Genomic DNA, 21848 nt, shown 5'->3' on the forward strand with positions numbered 1-21848 from the left:
GCATGTTGCAGTAGTGTGTACTGTGTAGCCGAATACTATTTAGTACGCACTTGACTACAAAAAATGTTTTGGATGCTCTGCACACACATAATATAATATTTTTCTTAAGTTTGAGCGTAATGCACTATTGTGCCGATCCAGGACCAGCACCTATACAATGCTGCGTTCTGCACGATAATTGTTAACTTTCACTTCATAAACAGCTTATATTTTGATTTTATATGCATTTTAAATGGTAACAGATGTTTACATGATTAGTTAGTGTATTTCTGTCTTGTTAAGGGAAGGGGTATAGCTTTTACTTAAAAATATAATACACTGCTGCTCTTGCTCCGTGCGTCACGCCCACCTGAACTTATAAGCTGTTCTTTCGCTTCTCTAGTGATTTCTTTGCCATGGGGACAGGCTGTTATCAAAACACTGCGTAGCATAGCGACCATGTGCAAGATGCATTAATAGTTGTCCCCAATTTATTTTTTGTGTTATTTTAGCTCACATTTTATTGAAATGTATTCCTATAATTAACCCTTTCCAGCTATTTTCATGTGTGTGTGTGTGTGTGTGTGTGTGTGTGTGTGTGTGTGTGTGTGTGTGTGAGAGAGAGAGAGAGAGAGAGAGAGAGAGAGAGAGAGAGAGAGAGAGAGAGAGAGAGAGAGAGAGAGATAAATTATTTTAGAATGATTTCTGAAGGATCATTCATAAAAACTGCTTGTCCAAATTGCTTAGATTTGCTTAGAAATGAGCTAAAGCAACACAGTTGCTATACATTTTGTCTTAAAGGACAACTCCGGTGAGAAATGAACCTAGGGGTAATTAACAGATGGTTACCGAGTAGATCGTTCTCTGGGATGCGTTTTCTTGAATATCGAATGTAAAGAGTTTTATCTCTAAAAACAGATTAGCTTATAACGCTAGTCTATGGGGCACAGGGTAGACACAGGGTGGTAAAATTAAATCGCTAGTTAATACCACTAACAAGGCTCAAAATAGCCTCACACTAACACGGTAGCATAATGAGGGTCCCTACATGCAAACCGAAGCATTGAAAACTTTAAGTGTACAAACTGTTTAATAAGAAGATACGTTGTAAACATAGCGCATTACGCGTTCACGGACAGGCACCATCTCGAAAAACAGTCTCGATGAATCGATCTACGAGCGCTGATCTAAGTGAGCTGGTCGATAGGAATTAAGTTTGTGAAATGTAATAACATGGACATTTTTATTTTTATTTATTTATTTTCTCTGTTGTGTTCAGTGTTTTCTTCCGGAAACAACGGACAATATGAGATTCCAAGTCACAGTTCATCACTTAGAACAGCGCTCTCGTCGCTCGATGAGTCGAGACTGTTTTCCAAGATGGCGCCTGTCTGTGAACGCGTAATGCACTATGTCTATAAAGTATCTTCTTATTAAACTGTTTGTACTCTTACAAAGTTCTCAATGCTTCGGTTTGCATGTAGGGACCCTCATTATGCTACTGTGTTAGTGTGAGGCTATTTTTAGCCTTGTTAGTGGTATTAACTAGCGATTTAATTTCACTACCCTGTGCCCCATAGACTAGTGTTATAAGCTAATCTGTTTTTAGAAATAAAACTCTTTACATTCGATTTCCATGAAAACGCATCCCAGAGAACGATCTACTCTGTAACTATCTGTTAACTACCCCTAGGGTCATTTCTCACCGGAGTTGTCCTTTAACTTAATTTGATTGTGTTCAATCCATTTAAATAGAAGTCAAATTGAAGTTTACTTAATCTGTTTGTGTTGAGATTACATGAATGATTTGGGCTGCATTCATTGCTTTGCATATGAATTAACTCAAGAGAGAGAGTAAATGTTGTTATTTTAAAAATGTTATGTATTTTTGAGCAAGATGAGAAAGGGGGAGACTTGTGTTTAAGAGTATTTAATATTCAATGTTGGAATTATAAGAACAATTTAAATTACAGTGGGTTATATTGTGGAGAAGAGTGGAGCATTTGCTTATGGCTTTAAACTGATACGGCTAATGTGAGCTTTGCTGAAGGAGCTTCTATGCTTAGCTTTTAAAATGCTATGTGAGTTATTACTCTAGCTAAACGTGTATTAATTGACTAGTGCAGTATTATAATTCAGTTGTGTAGCATATAAATTTGAAGTGGATGAATAAATATATCATATTTAATGCCTGGATCATGTCAGGGATCCATATAAATTTAATTTTGCGACTATTTAATTGAGTCACTTAAAATGTATTCATTCCATGATGTTGATGAACAAATTATGTTTGTTCAACTTAATTGATTCATGTACTTATGTGCACAGTTAAATCATGCAAATCCAACACTCTTTTTTATCAACACTGTAAAAAAAAAAAAAAATCCAATTGCATTCTATAGTGACTGATCACATCTAAAATGTTTCATTTGCCCAAATTGAATGTTTATGAATTTAATCAATTTAATTCACAGAAATTCAATTTGGCCAACGGAAAATTTTTAGATGTGATCAGTCACTATAAAAAATGTTCAATTGGAAACATTAATTATTTTATTTTTTACAGTGAATGTTGAAAACTGTTTAGCTGTTTAGTTTTTTTCTCTAAATCATGATATGCCCTTCAAACGTTTGAAGTATGAAAGATTTGAGAGAAAGGAAACTTTATTTAGGCAAAGGCACATTAAATTGATCTAAAAAAGAGAACATTTTTGAAAGAAAAAATATATATATTATTACAAAAAGTTGGTTCAGACACATGGCTGAAAAAAAAACTGATGGATTTTGCTAGAAATCTTATGATTGGCCATGCTTAGATCTTCCATCAGAACAGTGATCCAAAAAAAAAAACTTTTAATCAACACACAAATGTGTAGGCCTAAAAAATGAGCATCTGCCATGACCATCCCAGTCCCCTGACCACCCTAGAAAATGAGAGATGAACTGAAGAGAAGAAGCAACATGGATCTGGGAATCTGAAGGATCTGGAGAGGTTCAGTATGGAGGAATGATCTCTGATCTTTTGTCAGGTGTTCTCCAAACTCATCAGGGATTAGGCAGAAGACTGAGAGCTGTTATCTTGGCAAAAGGAGGTTGAAAAAAGTATTTAATAAAAGGGGGGAAATAATTGTATCCAATGTGTTTTGGTGTGTATGTAAATGTAAAAAAAGGAAAGGATGCAGATTTATCAAAACACTTTTCACACCACTGTGAGGATATAGCCTAGGCCTACATTCCCCTCACAAACAACATTTCTCCCTGAGGAAGATCATTTAATTTACAAAACAAATTTAAAAATATTTCTACGTTTCCCTGTTAGTTTTAAAGGCTATTATCATTTTATGTCATTTTTACAATCCGGATCAAAGAGTTCATTCCTGCAGGGCGTCGCTGTCGCACGCGCCTCTATCTATACCGCGTGACGTCACCGCGAGGGGCGGGTTTGGTAAAAAATGACCCTTATTACATTCATTCATAGCTTCCACACTTAAAGCAAACGGCGCGTCTCCTACAGGGAAACAGTAATCAACATCGTTCATATTCCAGGAAGGGGCAAAGAGGTAAGAATCCAGAATAAATCAGCTCTATATTAAAGCGGCATGAGATTGGATGTGGAGCTCGTTTACCGGGTTAAGTAGGTGAAAGTGCACCAGCGCACTGATATATTCTTGTCCTGTGGTATAAGACAGACGTGGTGGCAAGGTGATCCCGGACAGCAACGCAGTTTTTCTTTGAATAAAACACAAATGTCTGCAATTTATGATGTGCAATAAGTGTTCATGTTTATAAATGCGTGTTGACATCCTGACACTCAGAAGCACCTGGTGAATGTTGCACAACGAGGTCAGTAGGTGCCCGGGTATGTCAGGGCATCTATCCAAAGCAGAGAGCACGAGAAGGGCGCTCGGTTATTGTGGGTGTGCGTGCGCAACCACAGCCTACGCTGGAATTCGTTTGATTATGTGTGTGTGTGTGGATGTGGATATATTTAGATTTGGGACAAATAAGTAACTAATGAGAAGTGTGCGAATTAACACAACAAGTCTTTGCACGCAGCCTAATTTTTTAATGCAGGCGATGTTAATAACGCACATAAGTTCATTCAATATTTTAAATACTACAATCATTTACTCATCCTCATGTGGATCCAAACCCGGGAACACAAAAGGAGATATTAGTTAGTAGCCTATGACAGAAGTCACCATTCACGTAATTGTAAGCAAACTAGATAAGAAGGAAGGGAATAAAAAAGTCCCCAAACTGCCTAATATCTAATTTTAAGTACCACCGAAGGAAAAACGATTCTTATTAGTTTGGAGTAAGATAAGTATGAGTAAATACTGCGTTTTCATAATTTGTTGAAGTGTTTCTTTAATTGAATAGTTCGCTGATAGTGCAGGAAGCATGCAAATAATATATATTTACATAAGACACATATTTAAATAGCCGATAGTTCCTCTTTCTATTGTGCGAAAAACTCTACCCCTTGTGGCACAATATATAATACAAGCTTATTAAAAACCCATAATGGCGTCCAGCAGCGTGCACTATCAACACAGTCTCGTGCTTTAGAGCAGCAGCGCGTGACCTTTCCCCTAGTTTCCAACTCCGGCACGTCACGTGATCGCCACTGCTGGGGGACTGAAATATGACTTGCTAATAACATTGCGCCCTCTTTACAAAACATGACCTTCATGGTAATTATTTAATTCGATTCACGTTATATGATGATAGTATCACTGTTATAAACAATTTACCTTATGAAAATATTGTATGTATGTGCCTTTGACAAATTATAGACAGGTTTGAGTGGTGATTAAGCAAGGAAGTCTGTGTATTTGTGCTTTAACACAGTAATATATAAATTATAATATTGCTTATTATAATGATTATTTTAATATGTTGAAGTTTGTGTGCACAAAAAAACTAACAAATGCGGAAAAACGTACTCGGTTACTTTCGTAACCTCGGTTCCCTGAGAGAGAGGAACGAGTATTACGTATGGGAAAAACTCCTTTTCTCGAGAATGTGAAGCAAAATTTTATTAATAAAGGTATCTATGTAAAGCGCAGTGAGCTGCACGGCCATAGCCCAGCGCGAGGAGCGCTCTGATTGGCCGGGCCGCGGCAACTGCAGGAACCTATGGTGAGGCGGCTGAGAGGAACGAACCAATGGGGGGCGTTCCAGAAGCCCGCCGAAAAAGGTGCTTATATTTGCATACAGGAGGCTATATAAGACCCTAATTCGCCATAGGTGTCAGGTTTTAAGATCGACTGAAGCGATACCTGAGAAGCATAAACACGGCACGGAACGTAATACTCGTTCCTCTCTCTCAGGGAACCGAGGTTACGAAAGTAACCGAGTACGTTCCCTTTCGAGAGAGGTTCCTCGTATTACGTATGGGAACACAATGTAAAGCGCCGTGTGTGCTGACTGACCCAGTATACCCAAAGCACATGTTAATAAACCCCCGATAGACCGACAGAGGCGGCTTATAAGGGGAATGAAGAACCGGAAGAGTCGGTTCGTTTGAACAGCTGATCGGACATAGTCGGATCTTATGATGAATGAATAAGTGCTTGAGGGCTAATGTGTACAGGCCAAAACATAAGGCAATCTGTTTGTCAGGGTCTAGAAAGAGCCTAGATGGAGAGAAGCCCTGCTTGTAGAGCTGGAACCTCCAACTTGTAGAATCTGATAAAAGTGGACGGAGAGGCCCAGCCTGCCGCCGCACAGATATCTTCCAAAGAAATGCCACACGACCAAGCCCAAGATGAGGCCATGCCTCTAGAGGAGTGGGCTTGAATGCCTGTAGGACAGGTTAGGTCCTAGACCTATATGCTAGTGGGACTGCATCCACTATCCAGTGTGAGAGTCTGTTTCATGACAGCACAAACTTTAGTGCGGCCACCGAAGCAATGAAGAGCTGATCCGACTGCCTGAAGGGGGCGGAGCGCTCTAGATACAATCTCAATGCTCTGACTGGGCAGAATAGGTTTGCGTCTTATTCTCTCTGAGACGCGGGTTAAGCAGTGAAAAGACCTGCATACTGAAGGGGTTGATAGCACTTTCAGCATAAAACCATGCCTCGGTTTGAGCACAACCTTGAAGTTGCTGGACCCAAACTCAAGACAGGAAGGGCTCACGGAGAGTGCAGGTAAGCCACCCACTCGCTTAACCGAGGCCACAGCCAGCAGAAAAACGGTTTTGAGTGATATGTGCTTCAAGCTCGTGGTCTGAAGTGGTTAGGAGGGGGAACCCTTCACGGCCTCCAAAACCATGGCGAGGTCCCAAATAGGGACCGAGGTAGGGGCAAGGCGGGCTGAATCTCCTGGCCCCTTTAAGAAAACACACAATAAGATCACTTTTCCCTAGTGAATGTGCCACGATCGGAGCGTGGCTAGCTGCTATGGCGGAGACACACACCCCGAGTATGGAGGGGGGACGACCCGCGTCCATTAGCTCTTGGAGAAAGCGAGCAGTTCCGCCAGTTCGCATGAGTGTGCGTCGATGTTTCGCGTAGCACACTGGTTAGAAAACCACTGACCACTTCAAAGCAGAGCTGCCAGATAGCAGGGGCTCTAGCTTCCGAAATAGTGTTCATAACTTGTCAGAGAGGTTCCCGGATACCGTTGATGGGCCATACGTGGAGGGCCCACAGCTCGGGATTGGGATGCCAGATCTTCCCTTTCGTTGGCGGAATAGGCCATGGGGCTGTGTCTGACAGCTGAAACAGTTTGGAGAACCATGTGCGGTTCTTCCAAAGTGGGGCTATTAAAAAGCCCAGGCTTGCAGCTGGATCACGATCGGAGGGAGCATATAGAGGGAGTCTGGGCCAACATGGGCCAGGGCATCCCTGCGTTTGCAGAAAAAATATTGGGCAGCGTGTGCTGTGTGAGCTGAATCGTTTGCGGGTAAAGGGACCATCCCCCTGGGGACATGGGTCCTCTGGATAACATGTCCGGACCCTGATTCAGAATACCTGGCACGTAAGCCGCCCTAAGGGAGCTCAGATTGTGCTCTGCCCATAAAAGGAGATGCTTAGCCATGCAGTGAAGAGAGTCTGATCTCGGCTGCCCTAGCGATTTTATGTACGTTATCAAGACGTGGTGGTTCTTATGCCGTAAGACGCTCGTTGAGTCTTGAGTCTATGACAATGACTGTACTGATAAGCCTGCCCCTCGAAGGGGAATCTCAAGAATGGCCTGTAGAGGGGGTTATCGTAACGTGAAGTATGCGTTTTTCAGATCTATTGAGAAAACCCAATCCCCGGGGCGAATGTGCGCGAGGATTTGTTTCACCGTCAGCACCTTGAAACGAGCGTGTCATAAGTGCTTTGTTCAGATGCCTGGAAAATGGGCCTGAGACCGCCATCCATTTTCGGCATGAGGAATTAGCGACAGTAAAAACCTGACTCGCTAGCGTCGGGTGTACTGTTTCCGCCGCTCTCTCCTTTAACAGTTTCAATGCCTCAGCGAAAAGCACGTGACTGACACTGCTTCTTACTGAGGGCTCGACCACGGCTTGAATCGCGGGGTCTGCGAGCAAAACTGTAGCGAGAACCTCGTTTTATATGTTCAACACCCAATATTATATACCAGGAATGGCCTGCCAGGCCTGGGCTCGTGAAGCCAGGGGTTGAATTAGATTCGGGGGCTGGCCGCTTAGTAATAGGGGCCTGTTAGCCGGGTTGCTTGTGCTGTAACACTGCTTGTAACACTGTGGGGATAGTGTTAGTTTTGGCGGTGCAGGCTTTGCAGTGGGCGCGCGCCTCACATTTATATTGTGTGTGTGAGAGTGAACTTTGTGAAAAGTGCTTGGGTGCAGGAGTGCAGACTGTAAAGTGGGCACATTTCCTACATAGAAAGCTCTTTTGTGTGTAGTGTAAACAATGTGTAGTGGCGCACAACCTACGTAGAATACCCACGGTGCAAACCAGTGAGCAAATCCACAGGGGTAAACGCACACAGCATTAGTGTGCAGGCGAGCGTGTTTAACACAGGCTAGTTGACTGCAATATTTCATCTCCAGCCACTAAACTTAAGGGAACTGGGAGAATGTAAGGAAGTGCGGGTGGTATGTGAGCCATTCCACAATGCCGTTATGCTCTAGTCTAGACTGAAAGCACGCATGCAGACAAGCGTGTTTGACCACAGGCTAGTTGACTGCAATAAGGCTAGTTGACTTTATATGGTGTAATCCGGCCGCGGCGGGATTTATTTGTGATTTTGTGAGGCTGAATTAACAGTGCTTATGTAGGGGTGCACACTGTGTAGTGGACACTTTGTCTACAGTGTAAAAACCTTTCCAGCCGCCTGAATAAAGGGGACTGGAAGTGATAGAGTGAAAAAAGAGCTTAGCTTGGCAGCCATTTTCCGACGCCCCTTATGCTCTGACAGTGAGCGCGTGTCGCTCTAGTCAGCAACGCGCTGTGGAAGGGGCGCGCGCGCTATCATGACAAGGCAGCCATTACAACTTCCTTGGCAGTAAGCGAGCGCTGCAGCGACATTGTTCTTGACATACCCAACAGCCCGAGCTCGCTCGTCTAACTTACTCTAGTATTCTCTGTCCGCAGCGCTTCAGCACGACGGCAGTAGAATGAGCACGGCGAAAGCTTCGGCTCGAGTTAGTTTATTCACTCTAGTATTCTCTGTCCGCGGCGATAGAGCGACAGAACGAGAATTGGAACCGTGAGGAAAAACTCTGTCCGCAGCGCTTCTAGCACGGCGAGAGCTTCGGCTCGAGTTTGTTTATTCACTCTAGTATTCTCTGTCCGCGGCGATAGAGCGACAGAACGAGAGAATTGGAACCGTGAGGAAAAACTCTGTCCGCGGCGCTTCTAGCACGGCGAGAGCTTCGGCTCGAGTTTGTTTATTCACTCTAGTATTCTCTGTCCGCGGCGACAGCGCGACTGAACGAGAATTGGAAGCGTGAGGAAAAACTCTGTCCGCGGCGCTTCTTCAGCACGGCGAGAGCTTCGGCTCAAGTTAGTTTATTCACTCTAGTATTCTCTGTCCGCGGCGATATCGCGACTGAACTAGAGAAGAGGAAGAGTGAGGAAAAGCTCCGTCTGTCCGCGGCGCCTCCTCAGCGCGACGGTATAGTGACGAGAGCTTCGGCTCGAGTTCGCCTATTCACTCTAGTATTCTCTGTCCGCGGCTGTAGCGCGACGGAACGAGGGAAGAGTGAGGACAACTCTGCGGCAGCGGCGGAAGAAGAGCCGCGGCGGCGGCAGAGTGAAGAGAGCTTCGGCTTGAGTGTGCTCATGTCCTCTAACATTCTCTCTTTCCGCAGCGCTATTCAGCGCGACGGGACGAGAGCAGAGGGAGAGTGAGAAGAGCTCCGTCTTTCCGCGGCGCTTAACGACGCGGCGGAGCGAGAGAGTCCTCGAATAGAACAAGCCTGTAAGCTCTAGAAGTGGCGTTGCAGCGGCAACACACACACAAACACATACAACACTCAACATAGACACAGTAAAAGGATATATAACGCCGGATGGCGTAGCTGGAACGGCAGAGAAGGCGGAGAGGGAGTCCGTCGTCCTCAGCTGCAGGTTCCGCTGGTGCCTTTTCAACGGCGGTGCTTCTTCCGGAGATCAGCGAAGGTATCGCTGAAGGAGATAAAATCTGACACCTATGGCGAATTAGGGTCTTATATAGGCTCCTGTATGCAAATATAAGCACCTTTTTCGGCGGGCTTCTGGAACGCCCCCCATTGGTTCGTTCCTCTCAGCCGCCTCACCATAGGTTCCTGCAGTTGCCGCGGCCCGGCCAATCAGAGCGCTCCTCGCGCTGGGCTATGGCCGTGCAGCTCACTGCGCTTTACATAGATACCTTTATTAATAAAATTTTGCTTCACATTCTCGAGAAAAGGAGTTTTTCCCATACGTAATACGAGGAACCTCTCTCGAAAGGGAACTGTTATTGTCCACCTTCATTCTGACACTCTGTTGCGTTTTTAAGGCTATAAGTGTGTAAATTTTAGCTGCATCTAGCGGTGAAGTTGCGAATTGCAATCACACACTGCTCACCCCTCCCTTTCGAAGCACATAGAGACGATATGGTGGCCGACACAAGACAAACATGTCATCGTCTGAGAGAGCAGAGAGTAGCTAGCGCTCTGTAGAGAAATTTGTCCGTTTATGGCTACTGTAGAAACATGATGGCACGAAATGGAGACTTCACAGTAGGGGAACCGTGGTGTATGGAGATAGAAATGGCTCATTGTAAGGTAATAAAAGCATAACAGTTTATTATGCAAGGTTTCGTTCGACTTCAGAACACAAATGAAGATATGTTTATTGATGCTTGATGCGAGCTTCGGCAAGAACCAATGAGGTTCATTCCAAGCGGCAACCTCCCGCGATCTCTCTTGAAGCCAATACGGAAGTAATGTAAACTGCAATTCCTCAACTGGCCACTAGGGACATGCTCCAGAAGGGAGCAGAATCTCATTGAGCCCCATGTTAAAATTCTCAACTTTAAAGCAGAAAAAAACATGTTTACAGCCTGGTACAAATTGTGGTTTTGGCTTATAAGGCTAATGTTGATCTTCATGACAACTCTGAGGGGTGTGAATTTTTTTATAACTCATTCGTTTACGTTATATAAAGCCTTAAGGTTCTGCATAATTAAGGGCGTGGTTACAAGTGGATAGCCATTTATCCGCCATCTATAGTTATTGCGTCACCTCCGCTCCGCGCACATCCCGCCTTTTTGCCCATTTTCTGTTATCCGGGAGTGACACGCGATGACTCGCTCACAAGATGGCAACGCCCAGCTCGCCCCTACTTTAAGCTTCAGAACGGCTAATCAGAATCCTATGGGTGACGTCACGGACACTACGTCCATATTTTTTTACAGTCTATGGTTCATTCTCATGTAAACTTTGATTTTATTATGATTTCTCCAAAGGGGCAGACATCTCCGTAACCTTTCAAACATCCATGGGGCTTTATTTACACCCGAGTGATGTTTAAAATACAAACTTGTGAAAGAGTCACAGAGGCCATGAAAAAAGCACATTAATCCGCTCTGTTATTTCATGATTACACTGAACAGTAGAACAAGTGCGGTGAAATTAACATTAGGTGGCTTTATGTTACATATTACAATGTTTGTTCATGTACTTTCTTTAATTAATGTTAATTTGTTCAGCTTTCCACTCAAATTGTGAAAAACTCACATTCTGATATAATACATAACTAATAATATGTACTTAGTAATTGCAATAACTGGGTAATAATAACTATGTACTAACCCTGAACCTACACCTAAACCTAACCGTAACCCATGTAGTTTTGAAATGTAAAAGGTAGTGTAACTGTTTAAAATACTTTATTAAAGTAATGTAACAGATTCAATTTGATTACTTTGCTAATTTCCAGCGGCGCTGAAATGTCTTTATCAACATGTTCTCAACCAATACGCCTATATAGGTTGTTTGTCACTTCCTTGAAATATGACCAATAGAAGCGTTTACTAAAGTTGCGGCCCATCGACAATATTTTAATTAATTTAACATTTAATTAATTGTGCTCCTCCTATTGACAGTAGGACACTTTCATTTTAAAGCATTTTTCCCTTTTATCTGCTCAATATTTCAGGTTTTGCATAGCTCAGTTGGTGAAGCATTGCACTATACAACAACAACATGTGATCATGCGAGCGTGAGTTCGATCCCAGGGAACACATGCTCATAAAGTGTGTATGCACTATAAATCGATGAGTTGGTGTAGTTGTAAATAAATAATAAATGCTAAATGGAAATATGACAAATGGTGGAAAAAAGTCCACACATTGCATTAACGATTGGTAACGAGAGATGTCATTTCATTTCATAACGTCACGTAACACGTCACTGTCATTATTTTTATGCCAGCTAGAGGGCGCATGACTTTAAAATTAATGAGGTGCTAGAAAAACGACCTATAGAGTCGTAATTTTGGGGGGGACAGGTTGGTCTTTATATCACTTGCCATGGTGGCAAATCTCAGACAGGTTGTCGCCTAAAGTTTTCAGCAGATTTCTGTGGATTGATGTAATTGGCACATGCTGCATATTCAAACGAGAGAGCCAATCAAAAGCATTGCTTTACTAAATGGCCTTTAAAGGGATAGTTCACTTTAAAATGAATATTCTGTTAACTAGAGCCATTGACGTCCATAGTATTTTTTTCCCTACTATGGAAGTCAATGGCTCCAGTTAACTGTTTGGTTACTGACATTCTTCAAAAAATCTCCCCTTGTGTTCAGCTGAAGAAAGAAATTCACACAGGTTTGAAACAACTTGAGGGTGAGTAAAGGATGACAGAATTTTCATTTTAAAGGGAACTATCCCTTTAAATGGCAGGAGGCATTGTGCACATCAAAAACAGGCAAAGCAGCAAATTCATATTATTCAACATATCTAAGCAGAAAATATTCAAATGTAACCCGATAACATTTTCATAGGTAACTGTAATTTATTAAAACATTTTTAAAGTAACTCTAATGGATTACAGTTACATTTATTTTGTAATTAAATTACGTAATCTAGTTACATGTAACCAGTAACTCCTCAATGCTGGTAGTAACCTTATATTACTCAGAACTTTCTTATCTACCGGTACTTACACTGTAAGTTCACATACTGTAAAGTAAAGTGCAACCACACTTTATTTATTTATGACTCTTGTTGTCTAAAAGCTCTTTTACTCTCCACCGTCGCAGTGACAGTGTGCAGTCAGCATGGCAGAAGCGCATCAGGCGGTGGCCTTCCAGTTCACCGTCACTCCGGATGGCATCGACCTGCATCTGTGCCACGAGGCCCTGCGCCAGGTCTACCTGTCAGGCATTCACTCCTGGAAGAAAAGGTTCATCAGGTTCAAGGTGACTTTATGGAATTGATTGAAAAGAGTTCCTGTACATGAATAATGTTATCTAATCTGCACTGGGTTTGTTACTTTTAAAACAGATTTTGTTAAAGATAGTTTGTGTTCTGAAGAAGCCCATTAAGAGGCTGCCCATTCTATTAGAGCTGTGATATATATATATATTAGGGCCGGGACTTGATTCAATTTTTTTATCTAATTAATTAGAGGCTTTGTAATTAATTAATCGTAATTAATCGCATTTTAATTGCATATAAATATTTGACCTGAGAACAGTGAGAAGTAATTTTTCACATGTATTTTTAGTATACCATTGAGTAATGACTGAATACATAAGCTTAATCAACAAAATATTGTTTATTGTATTTAACCTTAATTAACTCGTTAAAGTCCCGTAATTAATTAATCATAATTAACACGTTAAAATCCCGGCCCTAATATATATATATATATCCAAGCTCTAATAAATCACATTATAAAAATAAATGTTTTTCTCCAAAACACATTGCCTATAATTAATAGCATCCTTTTATTAAATACTTTTTTCAACCTCCTTTTGCCAAGATAACAGCTCTCAGTCTTCTGCCTAATGCCTGATGAGTTTGGAGAACACCTGACAAAAGATCAGAGATCATTCCTCCATACTGAACCTCTCCAGATCCTTCAGATTCCCAGATCCATGTTGCTTCTTCTCTTCAGTTTATCTCTCATTTTCTATAGGGTTCAGGTCAGGGGACTGGGATGGTCATGGCAGATGCTCATTTTGTGCTCAGTGACACATTTGTGTGTTGATGTTTGTTTTAGAAAAAAAAACTATATAAAAAAACGATTTACATCCGTTAAAAGCTAGTGGCAAATTCCCGAGGACATGATTCGGTTTATGGATTATTGTATGCGACTAACGTTAGACCTTAGCAAGCAAAACGGTTTTGCACGTCAGACTAGTGTAACGTTATACAGAGAACAGCAATGGAGTCCGTTAGCGCATTTGAATGACGAAGCACGCGATCGTGTCCTTTACTGATGTTTACTCACGCGACGATAGCCAACAGCACAGACATTTGAAGCAGTTTTACTCACCGGCTGCTTCCAAAGGAGGACCGAACCTTTATCGCTGAGACCGCTCCGTCAAAAACACACTTCTTTGGTATGATTTGGTGAAGTCCTGTGACAGCAGTGACGTGGAAATCCACTTTGCGACGCGACTGAAGCGATGTTATGAAGCTTCCCGTCATTTCTGCGTTCAAATCGGTTCAAATGCAGCGCTGCCTTCCCAGAATGCTGTGCTGAAGCGTTGAAGTCGCTCTACGTCAAAGTGGAGGAATAAAGTGGCGCGCGGCGCGGACTATAACCGACATAAGTGTTCACGGACGACTGGATCTGCAGCTGAGCAGTGTTTACGGGCGTGCATTTCCTCTCTCGCTCTAGTCACGCGCGCGCGCACCCTACCGGGAGAAGAGCCCGTACGGCCCATACAAGGACCTTCCGCTCTTATTAACGTCAAGCTGACCCATACTCGAAAAAAACTCTCCGAAACTTGTGAGAAACCGGAAGGAGTATTTTTGACACAGAAATACTCCATCAAACGTCCAACATTAGTTTTTGAAACTTTGTCTATGTTTAGGATGGGAATCCAAGTCTTTAACAGTGTAAAAAGCTCAGTATGCATGAAACTGCATTTTACCCCCCCTTTAATATTACATTATTCTGTGTTTCTGTAGAATGGTGTGATGACTGGGGTCTATCCAGGAAGTCCTTCGGGGCTCCTGGTTGTTTTGGTGGGTTATATGTCCACCACCAAATACGCCAAAATAGACCCGTCCCTTGGGATATTCACTAAACTGTCCACACACCTTCCAGTCAGGTAAGCCACTGATAAACCCTCAGCTGTTAGTCAGTATTTATTAATAATGTTTTTGGAATCTGTTCATTGAGCCTTTTTTTCACATTTCTGGGTTACTCAGAAGTCGTCATAGTTGGGTAAACTTCTATAGCAGTGAATGAGAGACTACATTAAATATATGGTGTATGTTGTTGTTCCAATTTGCTCAAAATAGCAACAAAAAAAAACTAGTGTAAAGAATAAAGAGAGACTGGTAACGGCAGTCAGAAGAGAGAAAGATGTCAATTTTAGGAAGATCGGAAGTTCAGTCATATGCACACATGAAGGTTTTTTGGTTTGTTTTTTACTTTTCTTTCCATTTATTTTATTTTTTTAAATTTATTTGTGTTTGCTTTGTTTCTTCTCTTTTCTTTTCATTTAGTTTAGTTTTTTTAGTTTAGTTTTATTTAGTATTGTTTTGTTTCTTCGCTTCTCTTTTCTTTTTTTATTGTATTTTGTTTAATTTAGTTTTGTTTGTTTTTTGTTTCTTCTCTTTTCTTTTCTTTTCATTTAGTTTTGTTTCTTCTCTTTTTTCTTCATTGTTTTGTTTGTTTTTTTCCTTTCCTTTTTGTTTTGTTTTTTGTTTCTTCTCTTCTCTTTTCATTTTGTTTTGTTTTGTTTTTCCTTTTTCCCTTTTCTTTTCTTGTTTTGTTTTTTGTTTCTTATATTTTCTTTTGTTTTCATTTAATTTCGTTTTGTTATTTTTCCTTTTCTTTTCTTTTCTTTTCTTTTTGTTTTCAGTTTTGTTTTGTTACTGTTTTGGCAGATACCGTGGTTACAACGGGAATATTTTGTAAAGCATGAAAATGCCTTAGGACACCTGTAAGGATGCCTGTAATGTGCAGTAAAAACATCATAATTTATATTTTTAAATGAATGAACTTGAGAGCAGGAGACTTTCGAAATCACTTCTAATGAAAAGCTCAAGTTTCTGTTTTTAGTTTTTTTTTTTCTAATAAAGATTACACTGTTAAACAAGTAACTTCCTGAACAGTTTGTATTACTGTATCACATGGAGTCTGCCAGCTTTATGAGCAGTCACATGATAAACAATTCCATTTCTCTGAAATTCTTATGAAAGTTTCAATTTAATAATCATAAACAGTACTTACCAAAACTTTTGACATGGAGTATTATTATCATTTTACAGTAGAGTTCTGGAAGAAAAACAACAGTATTTTAGTGGAATCTATGGCCATTTTTAACAGCATTGCAGATGATTTCTCACCTAATAGCTGTTTCCCTACAGTAAGTACATTACAGAAGACGGGCAGCGTATTGTTGGTGGTGTGCTGGTTGGGACAGGATTATGGATTACTGTTGCTTTCGTTATGAGGAGCATCCTTAAGAGCTTGCTGTCCTGGCATGGCTGGATGTTCAATCGCCATGGATCTTTGTCCCTGAAAACAAAGATTTGGATGGTGAGTGTGGCACTGATGGACAATTTCACTTAAAAAGGAATAATTTATCCTGAAAATATTAGCAATTTTTGTTATCTACATACATTTTTCATTTTCAGGTGAACTTTAGCATTTCATCCCAGCTTTGCAAATATTTGCCTATGTATGTTCAGCAAAAGTCCAAAGTCCCAATGCATTTGTTTTATAACATAATTTCAGCATTGTTCCAGTAATGGCATGTTTCTCTTGAAGTGATCTCTGAGTCATTGTGTCATAGCTCTTCTGATATCACTAGAACATGTTTAGTTTTATTATTGGAAAGTTGTAATGCTTATCTCATGTCTGATTCTTGACCCAATAATATCACCTCAGTTATTGGTGAAGTTATTTTCTGGGCCAAAGCCAATGCTGTACAGCTTCCAGAGTTCACTACCGCGGCTACCAGTGCCTGCTGTAAAAGACACCGTGAGAAGAGTAGGTCTAGCATTTTCATAGTGCATTAAAATGATTAAATTCATCAATAAATCACATATACCGGTACTGAATTGAAAAAGTAACCATTTCAACCGTTTTTTTAAAGGTTCACTTCTTAACATCTATATATATATATTTTTTGCAGTATCTTGAGTCAGCTCGTCCTCTGATGGACGATGAACAGTACAAACGTATGGAGGGGTTGGCAAAGGACTTTGAGAAGAGCTTGGGCCCCAAACTGCAGTGGTACTTGAAGCTCAAATCCTGGTGGACCTCCAATTACGTAAGTTCACACTGCGCCTACTATTCAGAGGTACCTTCAACAGCTTTTCTTGAGGGATTCGGGGAACATTTAAAAAATCTCCTATCATATTATATCGGATTATAAAAATGTCTTAAGGTGAGATACACAGGGCAACTTTCTGAGCAATGTTGCCATCAACAGGCTACCAGGTGAGACACAGGACCCACGACTAATCTAAAGTATCCAGATAGAAATCGGTTACCCATTCTCAATGGGAAAGTGCCCAAGCAACTTCGCTCTGCAACATGGCTCTGCAACATTGCTCAAAAAGTTGCCCCTTGTAGACCTTTACCTTATCACCTTTAGAATCTACACTGATGAGCCAAAACTTTATGACTACATCCCTAATACGCTGTTGGTCCGCCGCGTACTGCCAAAACAGTGCCGACCCACCAAGGCATAGACCCCTGAAAGCGCCCTGTAGTTTCTGGCACTAAGATATTAGTAGCAGATCATTCAAGTCCTATTGATTGTGAGGTGGAGACGCCATTCATCGATTTTGTTGGTCCAGCACATCCCACAGATGCTCAACTGGATTGAGATTTAGAGTGTGAAGCTATGTGTGTGAAGCACATTTCTCCCAATAATCATCATTAAAATGTTGTGTGCCTTGTGCCACAGTAGACCTTCTGTTTGCTCAGACCATACGTGATAGCCGTTGTTTCCTCCTCGTCAACTGTTGGTAAATTCTCACACTGATGATCGGGATCAACACACAAGCCTTGCCGTTTCAGAGATACTCTGACCCAGTCGCCTTGCCATAACAATTTGGCCATTGTCACTTTATTCCTGCCCATTTCCCCTGCTTCAAACACCTTTTACAAGAACTGATTGTTTGCTTACCATCTAATCTATCCAGACCTTAAAATTTGGAGATCATCAATGATATTCACTTAAAATTCACAAAACATAATGTTTTGGCTCATCAGTATATTTTAAATAGATCTTTCTTTCAAAAGAGCATTAAGCTTCTTAAATAATGAACCTTAATGTACCTTTATTTGAGATTTGTTTCTACTGTCATCCTCTCAGGTCAGCGACTGGTGGGAGGAGTATATTTACCTCAGAGGTCGAGGACCAATCATGGTCAACAGCAACTACTATGCAATGGTAAGGCCGTTGACCATTATGAAATGGTTAATTTGTTTTTTTTTGTAATAAATAAATAAATAGTCAAAAACATATAATAGATGATAACTCAAACATAATCCATGAAAATATGAAAGATTTAAAAATCTTTTGCGGGTCACGGCACCATTTTTTTTACAGTGTAGTGATTAAGGCCTGGAGCTGGTGATGAAAGTTTCTTGAAACTAATTTAAAGGGGTCATAAACTGCATTGTTTTATCATTTTATAATGTTAGTATGATTTTTGCACCAAAAACTGTCATCATTTAGAAATAAAAGACATTTTACCCTACTCAGATTTTAGACTTAGCTCTGAACGCTGTTTTAAGGGGTGTGTTTTCTGTGAGACTTCAGTGTAAACGCCCACTGCTGTGATTGGCTGACATCTTTGCACATGAAATAGCTCAGTTTTAACTCTCAAACGAATTAACTAATTGGGAAAAATGATTATAGCATTATATTTAGATGTGTAGCATCACATTCAGATCGTAGCATGGAAGGTTGCAGTGTAGCCGATCATTGACATGTTGAGCACATGAATGCAGTGATCTCGTCATTGCAACTCGATTTCAGCACGCTAACGAATGCTTTCTTCATAAGTAACTGTGCAAACACAATGTAGAGATCTGTTGATTTTAACTGGAGTTCTGCACGAGTCCAGAACCTAATAACTGATGAACTCTGTTTAATGGACAGCTTCAGCAAATGTAAAGGGAGCTTTCTTTTTTGGCAGTTTAAAGGGGGGATGAATTAAGAAATCAACTTTCCCTTGAGCTTTTGATATATAAAAAGTAATGCTAATATAAGATTATCCTGTAAGTTTCAGAGCATGAAAACTTCCTTGTTAGTGAAAAAAAAGCTTTTACAGACACCAGGCCCAAAAAACGATCGTGTGCTTCATCCTGACATCATCTAGTGACGAAACACGCCTCTACAGATAAGCAATAAGCACGTCTGATTCAGTAGCCCCGCCCACCAACTCATCAGATCACGCTAGCCAGCAGCAATAAAATAGCAAGATATTGTGGAAGAACACAGTCGCTGCATAAGCTTCCTTCAGATCATAATATGAGGAATGAGTGATACTTCATTTATTTTTAATGAAGTTCCAGCTCACGTGGGGAAGAACGTTTGTGTGTTCGCTTCATTTCAGCGCTAAATCATTTGTAAACAAGTCTCAAGTGCTGGATTTACAGACAAAAAGCTGTTTCTTCTGTATTGGCTCCGACAGGAATGGTGCAACAAACTTATATGAGTAAAACGTCTTTATTATATATAGGTCTAAAAGTAGTCCTGGGTGCGCACGTGTGTGTGTGTGTGTGTGTGTGTGTGTGTGTGTGTGTGTGTGTGTGTGTTCACGCTTATATTTACCGATCATGCACGCCATGTAATACAGAAGTAATAGTAGTCCCAGGGCTGTTTGTTTTCCAGATGGGCCACCAAAACGTACGCCCGGCGGCAGAAATAATATTTGCTTGATCTGGGCGTGCGTGCACGTGTGTGTGTTTACGCTTATATCCACAGATCGTGCGGGCCATGTAATACAAAAATAATATTACAATCAATCGCAGGTGGATGAGAAATAAATCATTGTGTTTGTTAGATAAAGACATTTACGAGCCCTGTGAGAGAATCCCGGTTGCCGCTTTCAAAGGAATCCCTCCCTCATGTGAACTGAAAGAGGAGCTCAAGCTCTTTAAATATGCAAATCTTATCCAATCCTAGCCGTGGGCGTTTACTTTCAAGTCTCCATCAAAACCGAGCGTTCAGGAGAGAGCCTCAAACCAGTGTAGAAAATAGCCTATTACTTATTAGCTATGATGTTTTTGGATGTAAAAACCACATGAACGTCATTAGTTGACCTCAGACAACAGTATAAAAACATAGAAAAGCCAGTTCATGACACCTTTAAATAAGGATTATTTTCACTGTGTCATCTCACAACTTAAAGTTGTGATGATGAAGTAGGCGTTGATTTTCTTCTGCAGAGGAAACCTATCATAGAGTTTTTGGATTTTCAAGGAAGTTTTCACCTCTGAAACTTACAGGATGTTCTTATAGTATGATGGCCTCTTATATTTTAAAAGGAAAATTTTATTTCCTTAATAAATAACCCCTTTAACTCTAGGTTGCTCAAAGGAGATTGTTCCTGTAATAAGTTCATAACACTCATCTTCATCTCAGGAGACTGAAGGTCACTTTCTTTCTCTGTCTTTATCAGGACTTCCTCTATGTGATCCCCACTACCCTCCAAGCCGCCCGTGCTGGTAACTCCATCCACGCCATAATGATGTACAGAAGAAAACTGGACCGAGCGCAGATCAAACCAGTGAGTCCAGATATAGTCCAGATTGTTCTACCATCATTCTATTCAAGAATAATGTTTTACCACTGATGAAGGAAATCACACACTTTTAAGTGTCTGCTTGAAGATCATCCACCTTAAAGGCCCGTCCACACCAAGAACGATAACTGTAACAATGACTATATTAATCCACCGTCCTTGGTGTGCCTACATAATATAGATATTAGACTTAAAGGAATAGTCTGCCCTAAAAGCACAACATTTAGCTATCATGTCAACTGAATGTTTTTTTTTATTCTGTGGAACACAAAGATATTTTGTCGTATGTCCAAGCCGTTGTTTTCCATGCAACTCATTGTCCCTAAATTACAAAAAACAGTAGCCAATATGACAAATAACTTCTGTATTTATCAAGCTTTTTGATGTCATACAATGGCTTTTTGTGTGAAATAGGCCAAAAACTCTCCAATCTTGTTCACACTGGTGTGAATGATGTTGAAGGACATTGGTTTTACTGACCAGTCATAATGGGTTCGAATGTTGGTGTGTTTCTCACACAAAGTGCCACCTTTTTTGGGTGAACTATTCCCTTAAGTGTAGTACATTCTCTTGCATTGTTAATGTTTCATAGGTCAGGGTAATGTATGGGTCAGTGGCAGTAAAGTACTACTCAGAACTTCAGATGAAACATTAACTTCTGTAAATTGAGCATTAATAATCACAAGGTCTTTGACCTCACAGAAGCAAATGACGAGGCTTTGGCTCCAAAGAGACTTCCAAAGAATCTCAAAGTGCAAAAAATGGAAAAAGGGAAAAAAAAATTTTTTTAAAAATAAAGAAAAATACAAATAATCAACACATAAAAGCCTTTCTGAACAGAAAAGTCTTCAGTTCTGCTTTAAACTGGTCCAAGCTCTGTACTGCTCTCAGCTCACCGGGAAGGTGGTTCCAAAGCCGCGGTGCAGCCGAGCAGAAAGCTCGGTCTCCCATGGTACATAGCCTGGTGGTGGGAACTTGAAGAAACAGGTGGCCTGAAGATCTGAGCGTGCAGGTGGAGGATTTCAGAGTGATGAGTTCCTGTAGATATGAAAGTGCATGTCCAGTGATGCATTTATGTGTGAACAGGAGGATTTTGAAGTCAATCCGGGATGAAACGGGAATCCAGCGCAATGAGTGTAGGATGGGAGTTATGTGATCATATTTACGGACTCTCATAAGGACTCTGGCAGCGCTGTTCTGGATGTATTGAAGCATCTGGATATTTCTGCCAGAAATCCCACTGAAGAGACCGTTGAAGTAATCCAGCCTGGTGGAGACAAAGGCATGGGCAAGTTTCTCTGCATCTGGAAAGGTTAAAAGGGGACGGAGTTTGGAGATGTGTCGAAGGTGGTGGAAGGAAGTTTTAAAAATGTGCTTAATGTGGTCATTGAAGGTCAGCTGTGGGTCAAACCGAACCCCTAGCTTAGTTCCCATCCATGCCTTAATCTTCTCAAGACATGTGGTGAG

The 21848-nt window shown here is 41.0% G+C and overlaps 1 protein-coding gene across 2 annotated transcripts in view; it reads left to right on the forward strand.

Annotated features, from left to right (window-relative positions):
- Window positions 1–3419: 3419 nt before the first annotated feature.
- cpt1ab (carnitine palmitoyltransferase 1Ab (liver)) overlaps window positions 3420–21848 on the forward strand; it is a 34552-nt gene continuing 16123 nt past the window's right edge. For both annotated transcript variants that reach the window (XM_067437253.1, XM_067437254.1), the window contains exons 1-8: window positions 3420–3539; window positions 12689–12847; window positions 14571–14713; window positions 15981–16152; window positions 16504–16605; window positions 16751–16888; window positions 17942–18019; window positions 20259–20366. In XM_067437253.1, coding sequence (XP_067293354.1) covers window positions 12707–12847; window positions 14571–14713; window positions 15981–16152; window positions 16504–16605; window positions 16751–16888; window positions 17942–18019; window positions 20259–20366 — 882 coding nt within the window. In that variant the 5' untranslated portion in view covers window positions 3420–3539; window positions 12689–12706. The remainder of the gene's footprint in view (window positions 3540–12688; window positions 12848–14570; window positions 14714–15980; window positions 16153–16503; window positions 16606–16750; window positions 16889–17941; window positions 18020–20258; window positions 20367–21848) is intronic.

Source organism: Pseudorasbora parva, chromosome 25 (genome assembly GCF_024679245.1).
Source record: "Pseudorasbora parva isolate DD20220531a chromosome 25, ASM2467924v1, whole genome shotgun sequence".
Taxonomy (NCBI): domain Eukaryota; kingdom Metazoa; phylum Chordata; class Actinopteri; order Cypriniformes; family Gobionidae; genus Pseudorasbora; species Pseudorasbora parva.